Here is a 21,136-nt window from a genome sequence, read left to right as displayed (position 1 = left end):
ACACTTGTGTATAAATTGAAATATACCATTAGCTATAGTTTTTATAAGATCTATGCAATTTTTTGTGCAGCTGCGAGTTAACCAGGATGAACCTATGGAGGAATATTTAGCCAAACTGGAGGATGGCAAGGCGGAAGATTCCAGCAGCTCAGTGCGCCGACATGGACCTGGGTTTCCCAGCAAGGACCAGATGAGGACCAACGTCATCAATGAGATCATGAGCACAGAGAAGGACTACATGAAACACCTGAAGGACATTTGTGAGGTGAGCACCCTGGAATTCTCCATTCTCCCTTACAGCATGGCCTCTCGACATTCCTGATCTCACCGGAAATCCATATCTTAGTGTCGCCTCACTTCTTCCTCAGGGTTACATCAAACAGTGTCGGAAAAGAACAGACATGTTCACAGATGAGCAGCTGCATACCATCTTCGGGAACATCGATGAAATCTACAGGACTCAAAAGAAATTCCTGAAAGGCCTGGAGAAGAGGTTTAACAAAGAGAACCCACACTTGAGCGAAATTGGATCCTGCTTCTTAGAGCATGTAAGTGTCTGCAAAGGCTGCTTAACTGAACAATTACATATAATTTAAAGAGCTCCCAATTTAATTTATGTGTTTATTTATTTATTTTTACAGACTCCTAGCCTATTTATGTTGTTTGTAATCATTGTGGGAATTTCTTATTGCAATTACTCAAGTACTTTTGTTTGTGATAAGTTAGTGTTTAGGGGCTTTCACTTGAGTTCAGGAACTACTCTTCAGTTCTAGTTGCCTATCATATATATATGCTACATAGGTTGATCATCTAATCTAGTTCCATCTAGTGACCTGTCACTTTTGGATAAAAAAAAAAAAGCATTTTTAATCTACATACAGTTCTGAAACCATAACTAGAATTATTTAACCCAACTATGTATTTAATATACATGTGTACCCTGTCAGCCATAAGCAGAGATCTATCCTTTCCTCTCCTCCGTCACAGCAAACAGATTTCCAGATCTACTCGGAATACTGTAACAACCACCCCAATGCCTGTGTGGAGCTCTCCAAGCTCATGAAGGTCAACAAGTATGTGTTCTTCTTCGAGGCGTGTCGGCTGCTTCAGAAAATGATTGATATCTCTCTGGATGGCTTTCTGCTCACACCAGTGCAGAAGATCTGCAAGTACCCACTGCAGCTGGCTGAGCTGCTCAAATACACCAACCCCCAACACAGGTGAGGAGCAGAGCCACAGCGCACTGCTTTGAGTCTCACTATTGAAGAGCATTTTGATTTTCTGATTTTGCCAGTTGGATTGTACATGTGTTCTGTGCCAAAGTCGATGAAGATGTTATCAACCATATTTGGTCTGTGCAGTCTTATTACAGGGGTTGCATTGTAGTATATCCCCTTCAGTCACTGTGTGCATAATTCTACCATGTTAAGTTTTCTATCTATGTATCTACAGTATTTTGTAATGCATATAGGTAGTTTTCAAAGTTATGGCAGGGAAACTTGTCAAACTCTATAGAGTTCACACAAACTGTTTTAATTTTTTTTTCTAATAATTATTACAAAATTGTAACTGAAGGAGTTATACAGATGTAAACATAAACTACAAATACTACTACTACTACTATTACTACTACTACTACTACTATAATAATAATAATAATAATAATAATAATAATAATAATACAGTGGTTCATTATTAAAAGTTTATAATAGCAAAGCAGAATTGGTTTTGCAGATAATCTGTTGACAAGGACATTATGACTCATACTTGCACACATACACTTTAATAGAATTATTTTTCTGGAATCATAGTTTACAAATGCCTGATAGTGTCTCTACCTTTGAAATATAATTATGTTTGGGATGCTGATGAAATGGCTAAACCAATTAATTCAATTTTAAAAAAAAAAGTATTCTTTTTGTTGTTTAGATTCCCTTTGTATTTTCTTTTTCAGTCATCATATCCTGGTGACTCTGTAAAACTTAAAGCACCCTTTTGTCTTCAATAGAACTCTCAGATTCCTGTGTAACCTTTTGGTACAACCGGTACACCCATGTGTAACTAATAACCTGCCCCCTCTGAAGGCCTCTTTGTCTAGTCGATATACTGACAGAAATAAATCCATAAGAAATACCAGCGTTGCTTTTCTTATATCCACCAGATGTACTTTAAGGTTAGATTCTCAGAGCTAAACATGAAGAATACTTTAGTTAAGATATTGTATACCAATACCAATTTACATTAAATTCGCTAGCCTCTCATGTCTTTCACCTCTAATGCCCTTTGGAGGAATGAATTGTGCTCTCAAGTGAAATGACTAGCAGCATAATAGACAAATGTTTAGATTAGTGCAACAGCAAGAATCAAACCAGACAAGTGATACAAGTCAAAAGTGGAGGATGATGACACAAATGTCTGCCTTTGTTTTACTGCAGGGATTACAAAGACGTGGAGGCTGCCTTAAACGCCATGAAGAATGTGGCCAGGCTCATTAACGAGAGAAAGCGGCGCCTGGAGAACATTGATAAAATTGCCCAATGGCAGAGTACAATAGAGGACTGGGAGGTAATAGGACAGTCTGTTCTAAAACTCAATTACATACAAACAGGCACACAGCCACTCTCAAAGTCAGATACGGTACATGTATTGGATTGGTACAACTGCTCTAGAAGTTTTCTTAATACACAATTCTTAGGAATAAGTACTATTTTAATCTTCTCAACCATCTTAAATGCAATTCATTTTGTGAAAAAATGGTATAATAGAAAAGTTAATTTATTTAAAGTTACAGAATGAAGATTAAATAGAAAGGCAAGTGAACAAAACAATGTAGCCTCTATAGATTGCTTCTTAAAATACAAGCAATTTGAGTCAGGCAGGTTGCAGTATTAATGTGTTCTACAAAAATACTGCTGTCTTGCATCTCTATATCTGGAGTTGTATCCTGCTGCTCTAAAGGGCGATCGAGTCATTTTATTGTTAGCTTATCGTTATGTCAAAGAAAATATATTTCCAAATATCTCACACAAATCATCATCAAAATGGCTGCTCTGAACAAAGCTCTCTAACAAAGACATTTTTGTGAGTATTAAATCCACGGTGGGCGAGCTGACAGGGATGCAGCTGGAAATACTTAAATTCCCTGCCGCAAATCCAACCGCATCGCAAACAGCATTAGCTATACAGATCTTCCATATTTCAGATTACCACAGAGACAAACGACTTCAGAAACAGCAACTTCTGAGATTTGCAATGGACATCTCAGCTAATTACTTCCCAAGACGATAATTACACACATTGATTTGCTGTCTTTGAAAAAAAATTAGGCTTGTTAGATATTTCATGATTTCCCCCACCCAGGGCGAAGACTTGTTAAGCAGGAGTTCAGAGTTGATTTACTCTGGAGAAATGGCCAAAATCTCCCAGCCTCAAGCCAAGAGCCAGCAGCGCATGTTCTTCTTGTTTGACCACCAGCTTGTCTACTGCAAGAAGGTAAGGATGGACACGGGAGCGGGATGAGACAAAATAAGAAGCCCACAATGGTGATGCATTTATATCAGTTTGAATCATGTCTTTTTGTTTTACCGGCAACTTCTCTATATTATTTTCTAGAGACACAAAAGATTATCTAAACTCTTTCCCTGTTAGTTTCCTTTCTTTGATCCAAATCTCAGTAGTCTGATTTGACCTGGAGTCTGAAATATTGAATTAATGAGCACATTTTGCTTTTCTTCGTCTTTAAGAGTTCAGTGCAAAGCAAGAAATGTAAACACTACTCAAAATTATAATCCGCCACTGGGACAAGCTTTGCAAGATTATTTATTACTTAACATTTTTTCATTTATTTTACTTATTGAGGTAATATTTGTATGGTAAAACCCTGTAAAATAAACTGACGAGAAACATTGAAGACTAGAAGTAAGGCACTGTGGCCCTAACCCCTCTCTGCTCTGCAGGACCTGCTGCGCCGGGACATGCTTTACTACAAGGGCCGAATAGACATGGATGACATGGAAGTGCTGGATGTGGATGACGGGAAGGACAAGGACTTCAACGTGAGCGTGAAGAACGCCTTCAAGCTGCGCAGCCTGCACTGTGATGAGGTCCACCTGTTCTGTGCCAAGAAGCTGGAGCACAAGCAACGCTGGCTCCGCGCCTTCGATGATGAGAGGAGACAAGTGCAGCATGACAGGGAGACAGGTGAGCTTTTACCACTTCACCAAGAGCTCTTTTAATAGCCAGTGTGGAAAAGTATTGAATTGGAGACATAATAAGAGACTACGTCTGTGGTTACATTCATCTATAATTTAGTCTTTTGTGAACTTTATCAGACATTGTTGAGAGCAGTTTGTTAACATAGACCAAAAGGTTGGCACCATCCATACACTTGGAATTCTGCTTGTCACTAAGGCAGCCTATTATTAAAAATATAAGAAAGCATGTTTTTGGCAAGGGTATGTTTAAGTTTGGGCAGCAATTGAATAAAGCAGCTGACATCCTTAGAATCTACTGTTCGACAGCTACGTTTGACAGCTTTTCATTGTGCATCTATTATCAAAATAAAACTATGTATGCCTCAACTAACATTTTAAATGCAATTTCTTGTTTATTTGGCTTTACAGTATTTGGCAGCTGTCCGTTTAAATCCAAAGTATTATGCCCTTATTGGTTTGAAACTGATTTTGTGTAAACTGAAAATGGTACTGGATATGTACTACATTAACTGGCAAAACAAACAAATGATCTAGACTAAGAATTTAAAAAGTGCAGGGAGGTCATGTGGGAGTTCTCTGTTTAAATGCCAGGTTAACCCTATACCACTGATTTGAAACTGCTGCATTAAATAATACAGCACTACTCAACCTAATATATAGATATCTTTGTGAGAAATATGTCTCACAAATACTGTAGACCTTTATTACAGCACAACTTCATATAGGAACCTTTTTTCCCCATGAGCCAGTTCTACACACACTCAGGTAGTTCTCCAATCAATCAATCTTTATTTTATATAGCGCCTTTCATAGTGGACCACCATCACGAAGCTCTTTACAAGATACAATAAAAAAACAATCCATAATATGTAAGTACAGTAACAAAAAAAAGGATACTACATTAAATACAGTGAAAAACAAAGAATAATACATTAAATACAAGGCAAGGATTTCAAAATTCTACAACATTGTGGATGCATATGTCATATAGAATCATGAGTATAAGATACAGTTTAAAAAAAAAAAAAAAAAAAAAAGCAAAGACACAACAGCTAATAACAGATATCAGGCTTAAAGAACATGGCCAGTAAGAGAGAACAAGTGGGTTTTGAGAGTTGATTTAAAGCGTGCAAGTGGGAGCATCACTCACCAAAGTTGGGAGAAAGTTCCTGAGACAACACTTAGTTAACCTTAAGCAACTGTCTTTGGTTCCACATCCAAGCCCAGCAGCAAATTTTGTGTTTGGCAACATGTGGAAATTGAGTTATACAATTGCATGTACATTAAATGCAGAAGTAAGACTGAGCATCACAGTAAATAATGACTTTACTCACCCAACACCGAAACACTTATTTAGTACACAGATTGAAGTATGCTATAGTGTGCACTTCCATTCGCTATATACAGTAGGTCTCAAATGTGCAGTTTTGAAAGAAACACATGCGATTGGAAACCATTTTAATTTTAACAACTGTTTTGCCTTCCATGGTCATCTCACAGTGAGAGTTAAATGATCCCCACCCCTCAAACTCCTCCATTCGTGTCCTTAAACAACAGCAGTATTCCCTATTGACTGACATGGTTAGCAAGCTTTAACCCCGGATACACGCTGAGATGAAATGACCTAGGAAGTGAAGCTGTAACAGACTTCCTGAGAGAAGGCATGTCAACTTTCTGTAACCCAGTCTAGTACCAAATATGTTTAAAATTACTAAACATGTGTTTCTGTCAAAACAGCACATTTTAATGCAATTATAGTAAAAGCATGAGAAAGAATAGTGAACTTCAAAATTACAGTGAATTACTAGTAAACATATGCAGTGGACCTAAAGGCTGAAATTTATATTGCCAGCCCATACAGCTCCTAGAATCTCGTCAATATGTGAGTAATTGCATTGCGGTCTGAAAGGGGATCACTGTCAGTGCACTGGTCCAATTGAAAAGATGTATTCCTACACTTCCATAGTTGGCATTTTTATGTGCACAGTGGTCTTTATTGTATTGATCTAGATGCGGCACCATCACAGACAGCTATTCATTTAGAAAAGAGAATGGCTTGGCTTTTGAAGAACTGCGTTTTCCACGGCCTCATTCTTTCAGTTCACTTTAAGTGTTGGTTTGGCAGGGATCAAATGTCTGTGGACATATATGAATCTCAATGCTGTACGAAAAAAACAAAATAAACAAAAAAAACTTTAGGGAATCATTATAGTATCACTGTGTAACCTTTCCATGGACAACTTTATGGATTTAATCCCTTAGTATCACAGTACCAGTGTATACTGATCCATATCCTATACATCTGGAATGTTAAAATATGAAAATATTACAACCATGGTGTCATTCTGCCAATTGTTCATATGATTATAGCTGCTGTTGTGCTACCATTACCCCTTAGTCCAATACCATTGCATTGCTGCTGAAGATTAAATTGATTTGTCTAGAACAGAATGTCCATATAGTATACTGTACAAGTACAGTATAGCAAAGGTGATTGCTGTTGTGGGTGACACCTGTTATGGGATCAACTGAATGTGACCACAGATCTCATCAGTTTCCACTTTGTCGTTGTGAAAGCTAGTGTATTTAATATTCATCAGATGCTATTAACTGATAAAATAACAACAAGCAATCCCACCTCTCACCAGGCATTGGTGTTGTAACCTATTCCCTCATGATATTTACTATTGCAGCTAAACCAGCTGATGTAAGATTATAATGTGTTATTTTCCTAGCTCGAGACACCATATGAAACAGCACCACAGCCATACAAGTATTAGAACTCTGCAGGTATAAATCTCACCCTGATCGTTTCTTTCACTTTTCATTTGCCTCGTTAACACGAGCATCCCACTGAATGAAAAGTGAAAGAGCTTCGTGTTGTATTTCTACACAATTAAAGTATTGCTCCACAGTTTGTGTTGAATTACTGTAATGACTTTGTGTGGTTATAAGCTTAGCCTTAAGTGATCACTCCTTAAGTGATCATAAAGGGCCAGATTTTCCACTGTAGGTATGTAATTAATTTACAATGGAAACAGCAATTTGCCAAAAATGTGCCAATTGGGGAAAATATGGTGCCACTGATGTTAAAATCATTTTTTCCAGGTTGTGTTCCGGAATCCCAAAGAAGTGTTCAGCAAATGAATTTCAATAGTATCTCTTTAATATCCACCCAAAGTGTAAGGAAGTAACAAGTTTTATACAAATACAAAGCTTGTCACTTTATGTTGGTCTCAGTTAGGCTGCCTTTCACATAATGGTTTGACACATTGTTTGCTGTTCGCTCAAAGGTTTTGCTATAACAGAGGTCCAAAAGAAACAGGCCATGCAGAATGCATTCAAGACCCACCCAGCAGGAAAACCTAAAGGTAGGTGTACTGTTAAAAACAAGCATATTGAAGAGAGAATGAATGGAGCATTACATTTTTTTTACAATTGCTTTGACACATTTTTTGAAACAGTTTCAAAGTGCAAAACTGTTAACACAAAACCCCAAACTACTCACTCCAGTATCCAAATCCTGTAAACAGAGCAAAATGAAAGTCTTTGAGTCAGGTGTGATAAATACATAATGCAAAAGCAATTCATAGCATCAGATAATTCACAATTTTCATTTTAATCATTTCAGCATAAAAAAATAAAATAATCCTTAACAAATAATATTATTGAGCACAAAATAATACCAATATAAATGAACATAAAGTGGCAGGAACATCATGCTGAAGTCTGGATGGGCTGCAGACCACGCTCATACTACCAGTGCATGATGGAAATTGACATTGTCCCAGATTACGACAAATGTAACTCCAGCACTTGGATGTATAAGGTGATTATGTAGAACATCCAAAATATTCAGCAGATGGGCTGAATTTTATGGCCCTAGGACATGATTTTGTGCCACAACTCCATTTTGTGATATGGCCGCACACATTGTTATATTCCCGCCCCGCTGCCCCAGGGACTGACATGCTGGCCAATAACATTGCGACCATGGTGCCGACGTTTGGCCAGATTGAAGCCCGCTTCGTCAACATCGAGGAACTGAGGTTGGTTAACTCCCACATCCAACTCTATCCTTCTCTGAAAAACAAGATTCATTCATGTGATTTACTGTCATTTCACAATTCACAGAACAATGCTGACAGCCCTCCTACTGTCCTGTAGAACACAGGCCACATATCAAAATAGCATGCACAAAGACACACAATTCTCAGCCACAAAGCATCTCACTGTTCATATCATCACTGTAGTACTAGCACAATTACTGTACACTTACCTGAATGTATTCACATCGCAGTTCTTTCACTCTCTCCTCATCTCTTTGAAAAGGCACCAAATAAATCTGTTTCATAGCTATATGGTGCCTTTTCAATATGTGTCCAATTGTGGTTAAACTTATGACATCAACCCCATCAAACATGTCAACATCTGCAATGATGTTTTGCTGGAAGTCCTTTAGGCGAATGTCATTTTTTGCAGCACCATGTCCACTGTGGCCACCTCATGCTCTGCAGTAAGAATACAGCCACGTCCGCCACTGGCGTTTTTCCTTTCAGTTCTGAAATACAGACATTTCAATTCAACACTGCAGTAATGGAAACATTGTTTATGTAATACTATACATACAATTCCAATATTGTACACTTACCGATTCTCCGTCCGAAATGTTCTGAAATTTGAACCGACAGCAGACCTCTTCAAATCTGGTTGGACAACACGACCAGCTTCTTGCATTGTCAAACCTCTGTTTATAACGTGGTCAATCACTGTTGCTCTAACTTCAGTGGAGACTACCACACGTTGTTTACCACGTCCACATCCAGCAACTTCATCCAATTGCTCCATTTTGTCACAAACTGCTGCTGTTTCCTCAAAGTTTTTTTAAGTAGTGATATAATCATTATCAATTAAGCTTCCTTGCATTCTCACATGGACGACGCAATTTGCATCAATGAGCAATGTCAGACACTCAAATAGTTAAATATTTTGCCAGATTAACAATTAGTATTTGAAATAGGTTGTTAGGAAGGACAATAGTGCTTAAAGACTTGAGTAGGGGATAAAGAGTTTTGCATTTTGTATGTAAACATGATACAATGTGTCTTAAGGTCAGAATTTTACAGCTGTTTGGCTTTTTGTGTTAGAAGTTTTGCACTTTGGAACTGGGTTTCAAAAAATGTGTCAAAGCAATTGTAAAAAACTGTAATGCATTAACATTTCCACTCTAAAGGTTTTCAAATCCATCTTTGCTTACAAGTGAAATATTTCTCTAATTAAATGGGCAGTCCTCTGGGCATGCCTGAGGCACAGACTCCAATGGCCACTGCTTGTGTTACTCCTGCTCATTGTCCACTGCTGCCAGCCAGCCTCTTTCACAAGAACCAAGACTCATCATCGAAAATTAAAGATGAAAGAAAACAAAAAGTGGTAGTGGTGGTAGCGTTTTACAGTATGCCACATTGGTCATTACATACATTACTGCTACAGTCTTTTTAGCAATGGGAGACACCCTCAATTACATCAAGAACTGTTGTGAGTTATTTTTTTCATAATTACATGATAGTTATTGATGTCATTGAAAAGTAAACAGTTAAGAATTGAAATATGTATGGTATAAGTATGTCTAACTGTCACACTGTATGGGGAGCCGTAACTACCATCTCCATTTCAGTACTTTCCTATTTATGCACATATTTTCTGTCCCTCTTTTTTCCCTTCTGTGCCTCTTCTACATATGTCTGTCTGTTGGTCTATCTGCCCCTCCTCCCCACACACAAAGACATCCAGCACTTGCTCGCCAGTGGCTCCTCTCTCTCCCAGTCCTCCTCCTGCATTCATGAGCCTGCGTCCCCCCAGCCCAAGCCCCCTACTTCCCCCGCTGCCCTTCCCAAGACCCCCAGGATGACCCAAACACGGCTGCTGCTGCAGAAGGGGGTCTGTGTGACCCCTGGGGCCCTGCGCAGGGCCATGTCCTGGATGTCCTCTCAAGGAAAAGACCTCTTTCATTAGAGCCGGGTAAAGTTGCATGTGTGAACATTCCAGATACTGGCCTAACCAAACGATACGTGTCAGAGCTTTGTAATTACCTATGTTTGTCCCATTGGTTACCAGCTCAGTGTATTTTTATAAAGTATGTTTTGGTTTATTGATTGTCCATATGAAAGTTTCCCATGATAAAGCATAGCAAAGTATAATAAAGAATAGTGAATGCATAGTAAAGCACAGGTAATAATTGTATAGGCCTGAGGTATATGGTAAAGCATGCTAAGAAAAATGGCAAACTTTTAAAAGGGCAAAAACTGCTATCAACAGTAAAAACTGCAGTAAATGCAGAACGACTTAAAGGTAGGTGTTTTTATATAGCCAAATGAAGAAATATCCAAATGAAAATAAATAAATACAGACATTAAATTTAGCCAGAGAGGTTTAACCCTGGCACATGCATTGGTTGCATCAACTTGATTTAGAAACAACTGCCTTCACTCTGGATCCCTTTTAGGGTTACATTAGTTTGGATTGAAATGACATTGTGTTTTATACCCGTTTGAACTGTGGTTTTTGCTATTGTCTCATGTCTTGCTTTAACAAGTGTAATGTCTAAGTGGCTGCTAACACTAGTGTCAGCCTGTCAAAGCCTTTAGAAATTATGAAAAACTTCACAGGTATAGGCAGGTAATGAAACTGATTGCCATTGGATTACTGCCCAGTCAAACAAAGATGTGTATGGAAAATTGTTATACATTTTAAAATTGGTTTATTTTTTCTGTAATGTCTTTTTAACAAAATGTACCTCACCTTAACCTTAAAGCTAAGTGCTCAATGCCTTGAGCTTATTTTTTCTGGTAAATTACATAAAGCCATCAGTATTGGACATAAACATTAAGGGTAAGGACAAGAAATGGCATTTGGCACTATAAGGGAACAGGTATCAGCACGCAATCTTGTAACACACTGTTTGCATTATTTTTCTGCGCTCCAGCTGTCACCAGGCCTTACTACGACTTTCTTCTGCGCCAGAAGCACACGACCTTGCCAGCCGCCCTCCCCCAGCAGCAGGTCTTCATGCTGGCTGAGCCTAAACGCAAGCCCTCAAACTTCTGGCAGAACATTGGGAGACTGACACCCTTTAAGAAATGAAAGGGAGGGAGTTCCACGCCTGTGCCTGTATTGAAGTCCTACCCTCCCCCTTTTCTTGTATTGATCCTCGAGAAAGCACTTTATAGGTTGGTTACAATCAGACTGAGCACTTGCTTCCAGACAGTATTCCCATAATGGAGGAGGTAATGTTGCTACTTCTACCACTACTGCGCTCTATTTATTTTAAAGACCTTGACTGAAGAAAGAACTGGTTTTCATTGTTTTTGTTTTGTTTGTTTTTAATGAATGCTAATTTTAGCAGTGCCAGATAGCTTGTTGGCTGTGCATAGCACATTAGCTCTGGAGAGAAAACGTCTCAGTGTAATGCTGAGATATTGTTTTTTATTTTGAATTTCTTTGGAGAGAACACAGTCACACATTTTCTTTGGCATTCTTACATGTCTGAATTTATAACAGTTCATTCCAGAATTGTCTGTAGAAAATTCTACAGATTGACATCATGGGCCCTTTCATAATAAATAGAAGACAAGAAGAAAAAACTAAAACAGCGAGAATAATTACATTTCAGATAATTGTGTTTCTTTTATATATATATGTGTGTGTGTATATATATATATATATATATATATATATATATACATATATATACACACACACACACACACACACACACACACACACACACACACACAAAAGATATAGAAGGGTTTTTTTGCTATATAGTTGATGAAATGGGTCTTTCAATGTTAAACTACTGTACATTTATAAATTGAATCTGCCAATTAAAAGAAAAGAGTATATTTAGGGCATGATCTATTTTACAGTTTAACAAAAGCATGTGCCTAAACTGTATTACACAAAATATAGAAACTGTTTGGTTTTATTAACATGCCACTTTGTTTAAACTAGGCCAAACTAGCTCAAGTGGTCACTCATCATCTCTACAGATATTTGGAGTCTATGTCTTCTTCTGATCATGCGCTTCTCTGACCACCTCTTCTCAAGATCATTTTTGGGGGTTATTTTTCAACAGAGGCAAAAGGATTATAAGGCTGCCTGAGGGTGTCATTGTACAGTATGTCTTCTTTCAGTTTTGATTAACAAGACACAACTTCAGCATGATCCCAAAAACATATTTTATATGAATTGTTGTCTTGTTCGATTTTCACTTTGAGAAGTCTGAAGATACAACACCATAGAGCAGCCCGATTGTCCTCCATGCTGGTCTGCACAAGGGGCAATCGTTTCCTGTGATTCCCTAAACTTGAAATGTGTTAAAAGGTTTAGGTCTCCACACACTGTACGCGATGCGATTTGTCCGGCGATAAACTGGTACTTTCGCTCCTCTCATTGTATCATCAGCTTGGAAAATAAATAAATAATTCACACGTATCATAGTCCTGTTATACAGCTAATAAAAATGTAGAATCCATTATAGCTCTTCACAATAGTTGTTTCAGTAAAGGTAAATGAATCATGCACACCAGCTATATCCAGCTTCCTGAAAATGGACTGTCAGATGTTCTCCCTATTTGCCGTCTCTTTATAATTTGGGAGTCCATTATTGTACAGCAAGAATTATCTTTTCTTCTGCCATTGTTTACAGAAAGGAAAGCAAGCTGTTCCTCATTGGTCAGTTTCTGGTGCGTGACAAAATCATAAAAATAGACACCACTTCTTTTTTTTTTTTCGCATTGCTTTGGTGTCGCTTCAGTGTCACCCATCGCATCTCAGGCAGTGTGAATGGCTCGTATCAAAAATACATGTTTTCTTTTTTTGTCGTGGTGTGGCATGTCGTACAACACATTTGCTTGTCGCATCGTGTCCAGTGTGTAAAAGCTTTTAATCTTTAATAAATGTGAGTAGCCAATCAGAAAAGCTGTGATAGTCACCTTTTTAAATGACTGCAATATGTATTTTTGTATATACTGTATGTCTATAGCATGACATTATATATGGAAAAGAAATATTGAATATGAAATTGATTGGCCTACAACTTACACTGAAGCTACATTTGGCCGGTATATTTGTTGTGGATGTGGAAAAGTTTAAAAGTTTCTAGTCTGCAGCGAGAGTTTCTTTACAATTGAAGATTTAATTAAAGACATGCTGTGCGTTCAAAAAGAAAATTCTGAAAGGTACACCCTATCTAGAACAGATAAAGCTAGAGGACTGTCAAACCTGTGGCCCAACATAGAGGAGAGACGCTGAGATGGCATTGTTGAGATTATTTATTTCACATTTTCGTATTGCAAGTTAACTTTTGTAATAGCAGCCCTGTTGTTCCCTACAGGAGTCTTACAGCTCGGGATTGTGAAGCACATAGCAGTAAATATCATGAAATGTGATGCTTTCTGTACATATAGCTGCAAACTGGGTTGGTGTGTCAAAGCAGAGACTAGGTGGTAAGTGCAGTTGTGGAGCTACATTGATTTACTTGACATCACATTTAAAAACAATGTTAATAGGCCATTCTAGGCAGCATGGAACAGAAGCTCCAGCATTTACACTAGTCTAGACTCATGACCTGAAGCATATATACTGTATAATAAATCCCCTTTGGTGTGTAATGCACCTTAAGGGTTTGAAATCTTGTTACTGCAGCAAGCCTTAAAAATAGCCAGAATCTGCTTTTATTTTAAGATTTTTGCACAGCTGGGTAATCCCAGCTAAATACAAAATCCTCACTGATTTAATCCTTTGTTCACAGCAAGATCTACCAGCTTTTAAATGTACTGTACTGCGCTCTACTGGAAGAAAAACATCCACTCCATTAATTTTGAGTTCAGAGTGTATCACAATAGGATTTATACTAAATTGCTACAGTGCATGTGCCAAAATATGATGGATTTCTAGCAGTACTGGTGATAAAAAAAAAACTAATTTGTTCAAACTGTTGTGTATGTGGGCTGTTCCACTCATACACTGACACTGACTCTTGATCCAAACCCATTGTTTGCAGTTCTGAGTAATCGACAGATATTCCATTGTTTTATTGCTATAATAACAGTAAGATTCGCTCTATCAACACAAGGAATCACCAGGCTCTGGGTCAGTTTTTGCTTAACTGCAATAGAGTTCAAATAATGTGGCAGGTCCACTGAAAATTACACATGTATACGCCAGTAGAACAGTATCTAAAAATCAACACCTTTGAAATGGACAACTTCAACTCAAGTACTAGGGCAAAAATTGGGTAATCTGTCAAGCCTGTAGAAAATCAACAAGATTTCTACACTGTACCTAACAGGTGGTATACTGTATTTGGTGCCAAAGAAGGTAACGATGTATATGCAGATGTTTATACACATGGTGCTGTATAAACGTAATTACGAAGCAAGATATGATTGGGGGTGGAATACATTAATATAAGACTAATCTTAAAAGAGGTTAACAATATTCTAGAATCCCCTCTAAAGCCAACTCCAAATTCAGAAAAAAAATGGTTCTGTAATATTTGTCCTTTGTTGCCATTATCAATCAGTTTAATTCCATTACCCTACAGTATATGCTATTATCTTACACTTTGCTGAAGAATGGCACATTTTGATAAGACATACACTTACTGTACCGGTCAGTAAAGCAAGATCATGTTAGATGACCAAGGCTGGGACAATGGTGTCAATTCTATGCAACAGGAACCCTGAAAAATGGCCATATCACTAAAAATAACTCACTGGCCGACATCACATGGACAATAATTTTTAAAAGTTTTGTCGTCTGCTGGTAATATGACCTTACTAAAGTTCACACAGGTTATTCTCAAAAATATCATGTTCTAAATTCTGAAACTGGATTCATTTCATGTAACTGGTTTCCTGCATATAATGTTCAGTACCCTTTTTGTTTTTATGAATATATGCAAAAGGGAACCAATTGTACAAATATGTAATTTCTCATCTTATAACTGAACATGAGATGAGGAGATCCTTTTGATGGAATCTTCCATGTGTTATTTAATAATGCCCTAATATTAAACTGTGTGACATACCAAGCTGCCTGAAACAAATGTTGTCATCAAACTGGTTAGTAACTGAGTCTAGTTTTGTATCTGGTGGTCAATAGCCCCTTAGAGAGTAATATATCGTGACTAAGACAATGGCTATTATTTGTGGACAAGAAATTGTAATAAAACACTTTGGAATGCTGCAGTAATTCAACAGGGCATCTGCATAGCTTACGCATTAAAGCATTTGAACTTATTTCGGGCTTGAATTATTTATTTATTTTTTTAAAAAGATGCTGAAGATGTAGCATTGCAGCCCTACAGTTCCATTACCATGTCTATAGACAATTACATGCCTACAGCATTGCTGTAATTTTACAATATTCACAAGATGTGTGTGAAAATGCTAGGGCTAGTGTTTTTCTAAAATAACCTAGACTTGTTACTTGGTGGTAATTAATATCTCATACAAACAAGTAAAAACACTAAAATGCAATTTATTTGCCAACTTATACTTTCTCATGTAACATATTCAGGAATTAGTCACTCAAACCATGAAACAAGTAATGTTACTAACGCATTTTGCATAAATGATTTAGAAAACTAAGATCCAGACATGTAATATTTCTGTATATATATTTTCTGAAACAGTTTAGCTCGAATTTTGTGGGATAATGCCAGTGACAATGCTTCCTGCACTGTTTTATATTTCAGCGTGAGCTAGGCACTTGTGATATGTAAGTGTAGTTTGTTTAAAATCAATAATTCTACAGAATTTCAGTGTTTGTATATTATATCTTTGTATGTGATGGTTGTTTACATACTGTATGCACTCAAACCATGGGAAATAAAACTGTTTCAATGGATTTCATCTCCCTAGTCTGGTGTGTTATAATGTTGCACCATAGAAGATCCTACATTGCTCCTGTTTTATATTTCAGCGTGAGCTAGGCACTTGTGATGTTAGTGTAGTTTGTGTAATTTTTTTGTTTTTTGTACTGTTAGACTTAAAATGACAACTTCTGTCATGGGAAGTAAATGAGAATTCCTAGCTCAAGTTACTTGTTGGATTATTCATAATGGCAACTAGTTTCTTATGGAAGCAAGGCTGGATTAATTTGGAGCTGTGAAATCAGGGAGGGCATAATTTTACATGGACTGGAATGTAACATGCTGTGGACTGTGTTCAAACCTGAAGAACTGAGTATCCTTGAACATTTAAACCCAACTGAACTGGTGTTGCAACTGACTTATTCAAAATAAGCAAAAGCAAGATTATTATTAATCCATTTATATTGCGGGGTTGTTAGGCCTATTCTAATCAAGTCAGCCAATCAATCAATCCTGCTTATTTCAAAATTCTGCCCTTTTTGTTTTCTTCTTTTTTTCTTAACCCTTCTATTAGGTTTCAGGTCTATTTGACCAGACTCTAGTTTCCAATTAGCTTAAATGCTATTTTTCTGTATATTTTATGACTTCCTAAATTGGGGTCATAAACTTATACACACAGAAACAGAGCCTTTTAGATTTTTTTTTTTTTAAGAAAAGATCATGTATACAAATAAGATGTTTTGGGTCATTGTGACCAGTTGCATTTATCTATGTAGATTTGTGTGCAGGAATAAAACAAACTTTTTTAATTTGTTATTATATTTGTAGTATTATCTCTGGAAATGGCTGCACGTGTTTGGAGTTATTTCTAAACAAGAAAACAAACCGCGCACACACACACACACACACACACACTTCCTCAGTCAGTATTGCAACAGCATCTCACTGGTAAAGACATTCCAAAATGAGGAGCTTCCAGGTTGGCAGTTAAACAAGTTTTATCACAGCTCCTGGACTAAAAGAGCATAAAAGAGTAACACCTTTGCAAATAAAAACATTTAACCAATTTAAGGCTGTTTAAATTAGTTTTAAATTGCATCGGGTCAATATGACCCAAAACATAACAGACGTACCTAAATTCTGAACATAACAGGAGGGTTAATATTGAACTGTGCTCTTTGCACCCTGTTCTTGCATCCACAGTCAGTTATTACAAATGCAGTTTGTGTTACTCATCTCAGTAACAGTAAATTCTGGTAGCCTATTAAGGGACAGGGCAATAAGGTCCTAGTTATGGAGTTAGCAATTCAGGTCTGTTACGTTGGTTTCTTGTTTTAATACAATGGATTTTGTGATATTTCCCTTGCACTTCCAATGGGATTTTTTTGCATTTGAAAATAACCACACAAACATACCAAGAACATTTAAGACTAGCAAGCAGCCTTGATCAAGCAGGCTATAAGCCATTAACATGTATGCACAGCACAGTGGGTTATGTAGATTGTCCGCTTGCCGTGCAGAACAGTGGATTCCACTTACATTGAGAGGTAATATTAGTTTAAAACTTTATAAAAGAAGTGAAGTGACGTGGTCAAATTAACTGCGTCTTCGGATTAGTCCACTGCAATGTTGAGACTAATTTTGCTCAGTTCTTTGAGATTTTCTAGTCCAGAAGTTAGTCCACTTGATGTAAACTAAACCACTGGATGCTGCAATTGACCCTTGGAGTCATTTATTTTGGGCAGAGAACCCTTGCCAAGAAAAGCCCTGATATTTGTCTTAAACACAAATGTTTGATTTGGAGTTGTTGACAGGAATCGGGTCAATTGGTAAAGAATTCTGGGTAGAATTATTGGTTTAGTAAATTATATTCTACCCAGTAGCATTTCCCTATGCAGTAAACATTTCTGAACCTCTGAGCTCTGGGGCAGGTAGTTTTACCTTCATAAATTAATTTGTAATCTGAATCCCAATGTATTTTAAAATTGATTAAATGCTAGACAAGTAGCCTTGGTTTAGTTCCAGTTACCACTGTAGCGTGATACTAGAGAGGAGCTATTCTCCCTATTTCACCTTCGATCCAGTGTGTTTGGTTGACCAAGATGGGAAGCGATTTCTGTTGACTACCTATAGGATGCCGGTTAACCCTGGAAATTCAAAACACTTCCTACTATGGTAATTCCACATTGTGAGTATGACAGCTTTGAATTGTCCACATTGCAAAGTAGCTAGATCAAACACAGTAGTGTAATTGGTGCATGCATGAAACACACTGCAAGTGTTTGTGTATAATGAATATCTGTTGCTCTGCTGACATTCATAGTAACTCTCTACATGCAACTTGTCTCCAATTCACACCAAAGGGTTTTAATGTTACACTAATTTCCATGACGAATAATAAATTATTTTTTAAAAAACTACATAACTCAAATAAGCAACACAAGTCAATCTTTATTGAAAATCTAAGTATTAATACATAACTTCTTTGTTACAATAAACGTGCCTTTAGAATTTAAATCTGAGCTCATCCACTCAACAGATTTAAACAATAAAAAAGAAGAGAAACAACATGAATTTACACATAATTGAACTGGCTCAGAATGAAAAATAAAACTGTTGTTTTAATACAATTATTTTTCAAAAGTCAAAATCATTTATGCTTTAAATCCTATTTATTTGGAAGACAACACTGACCTAAACTAAACACAATAAAGTACCAAAAAAATTGCTCTTTAAGCATAGTGTTTCGTACATCAATAAAAGTTTATTTTATATAATAATGGGTTATGGAGAACCAGGAGGCTTGTGTTTCAGAAGCTTTTCTCAGTCTTCATGTGCCAAGGTTTTCAGGACCTACATATATTACTTGACTTGGGGAAATCTCAAGCAATAACCTCCCCCTCTTAGTTTGCTCCAGTGTCTTTAAAGAAAATCATACTGCAACAGTTCAGTAAACTACACCTGCAAATGCATATGTTATAAACCGTTTACAGTTGTCTTACAGCAGTCCCTAATCATCTTCGCAGACATTGAAGAACATTATGTAAATAAACCTTTGTCACCTATTGGATTCATATTGTTTATTTCATGGTTTGTTGCGACAGAATAATATCACAACATGTGGAAAAAAAACGGAGGGGGGGGGGGGGGGGGGAGACTGACACAAAATAAGCTGCTCAGGGGTAGAATAGATACGTCAAATGTCTTGGGACATTGTATTAGGTTTTTTCGGATTGTGTTTGTGCTCGGGACTTATCAATCCTCTCCATTAGTCACATCGAGTCATCGGAAAGTCCCCATGTTCAGTCATGTCTACTGTAAACAATCCATAGGAGTTACTTAAGTCTTTTACGTGGAGTTACACGTTCCAAACCTGTGCTTCTGCATAAAATCGTATTGGATCATTGAAATGACAAACCTCGTACCCCCGCTTCAGTGCTTCCTCACCGAATTCCTCAGTTTGGCATTTTGGGTCTTTTGCTCTAAAATACATTCTCATAAATTCCCCTATAAAAAACCAACAAATACAAAAACAAAAAAAATTCTGTGAGTTCACCTGTATAAAAAACGTACTGTTTGTCACGCGTTTCTGGCCCCGATCCCAAGACTGCAAAACCACGTCGTGCCAATTATTTTTCGCCAAAATTCTGACAAGCTACCCAAACTGTTGGGACATCACTTTAAACCGTGCTGACTGTCTTTCGTTAGCAGTATGTGTCGGGAACTTAAGAGACTAAGACGTCAGAGTAAGTACATTATTTAGTGTTTGCTCACTGTATACCTTTTGTTGTCGTTGATAGAGAATCATGCTAGTAAATAAAAAATACCAAAACAAGTGATTCGTCAAGTATTGACCATTAAGCATAGTGACGTTGTAAAGGTCATAGAATGTGGCACGTTACGTTACAAATAGGCAAAATTGTCAACAGTCTCAGTACCTTTAGTAGAAGTCTGTAACTTCCCGTATTGGTCAATATTATCGACAGTATAAACACTAAACAGTTTACATCAGGTCCAATGGCATCACCGTTGTAAACTCTGGGGCTAATCTTTTTCATCTTTAAGAGGTAAGGAAATGATACAAAATACTCTTAAACGAGTTTCAGATTTCACGTACAGAGACATAAAAAGTCAGGATATTTTGTTTATAATTTTTACCTTTACTAAAAGTTCCGTGCTTTATATAACACGAGTAGTTCAACGATTTATGCTAAACAGTTGTTTTGGTCTTTTTTTTCATGGACGTTGACTTATTGTTATTCTTAATTTCTGACCTAAACTAAACACAATAAAGTACCAAAAAAATTGCTCTTTAAGCATAGTGTTTCGTACATCATAAAAAGAGTGGTGGGGGGTGGGGGGGGGGGGGGGGGGTGGGGGGGGGGACTGGTTTTTGTTGCTGGATTTGATTGTGTTATTTCAGGTTTTTTTACGAGAAATTCGTATCACAAAGATGTAGTATTTTTTGTGGGTGGTGGGGCGGGGGGGGGGGGGTGGGGGGGGGGGGGGGCCGGGGGGGGGGGGGGGGGGGGGGGAATACAATTATTTTTCAAAAGTCAAAATCATTTATGCTTTAAATCCTATTTATTTGGAAGACAACACTGACCTAAACTAAACACAATAAAGTACCAAAAAAATTGCTCTTTAAGCATAGTGTTTCGTACATCATAAAAAAACAGGGAGGGGGGGGGGGGGGGGGGGAAACTGACAAAAAATAAAAAAAAAATAAAAGTTTATTTTATATAATAATGGGTTAAGGAGAACCAGGAGGCTTGTGTTTCAGAAGCTTTTCTCAGTCTTCATGTGCCAAGGTTTTCAGGACCTACATATATTACTTGACTTGGGGAAATCTCAAGCAATAACCTCCCCCTCTTAGTTTGTTCCAGTGTCTTTAAAGAAAATCATACTGCAACAGTTCAGTAAACTACACCTGCAAATGCATATGTTATAAACCGTTTACAGTTGTCTTACAGCAGTCCCTAATCATCTTCGCAGACATTGAAGGGCAGACACAGTTATAACAGCAGGTTGATTTGTGATTTGT

At 37.4% G+C, this 21,136-nt stretch overlaps 1 protein-coding gene and 1 long non-coding RNA gene across 9 annotated transcripts in view; one reads left to right on the top strand and one right to left on the bottom strand.

Annotated features, from left to right (window-relative positions):
* LOC121322937 (rho guanine nucleotide exchange factor 4-like) overlaps positions 1–11,916 on the top strand; it is a 157,717-nt gene extending 145,801 nt beyond the window's left edge. For 6 of the 8 annotated variants that reach the window (XM_041263573.1, XM_041263570.1, XM_041263574.1 and 3 more), the window contains 9 exons: positions 71–265; positions 369–548; positions 988–1,220; positions 2,436–2,565; positions 3,361–3,492; positions 3,957–4,200; positions 7,508–7,585; positions 9,997–10,232; positions 11,197–11,280. In XM_041263573.1, coding sequence (XP_041119507.1) covers positions 71–265; positions 369–548; positions 988–1,220; positions 2,436–2,565; positions 3,361–3,492; positions 3,957–4,200; positions 7,508–7,585; positions 9,997–10,226 — 1,422 coding nt within the window. In that variant the 3' untranslated portion in view covers positions 10,227–10,232; positions 11,197–11,280. Of the gene's footprint in view, positions 1–70; positions 266–368; positions 549–987; positions 1,221–2,435; positions 2,566–3,360; positions 3,493–3,956; positions 4,201–7,507; positions 7,586–9,996; positions 10,233–11,196 lie in introns of all 8 variants that reach the window. The other 2 variants (XM_041263571.1, XM_041263578.1) reach the window with 1 other exon arrangement.
* Positions 11,917–17,741: 5,825 nt separating this feature from the next.
* Positions 17,742–20,434, bottom strand: LOC121322618. The gene is made up of 2 exons (XR_005951061.1): positions 20,367–20,434; positions 17,742–18,786 (listed from the first exon to the last, which is right to left on the bottom strand). It is a non-coding gene; the product is annotated as an uncharacterized LOC121322618 (long non-coding RNA).
* Positions 20,435–21,136: the final 702 nt, after the last annotated feature.

Source organism: Polyodon spathula, chromosome 11, assembly GCF_017654505.1.
Source record: "Polyodon spathula isolate WHYD16114869_AA chromosome 11, ASM1765450v1, whole genome shotgun sequence".
Classification (NCBI taxonomy): domain Eukaryota; kingdom Metazoa; phylum Chordata; class Actinopteri; order Acipenseriformes; family Polyodontidae; genus Polyodon; species Polyodon spathula.
The sequence above is the reverse complement of the archived record's forward strand: the minus strand, read 5'-3'. Positions and strand labels throughout refer to the sequence as shown.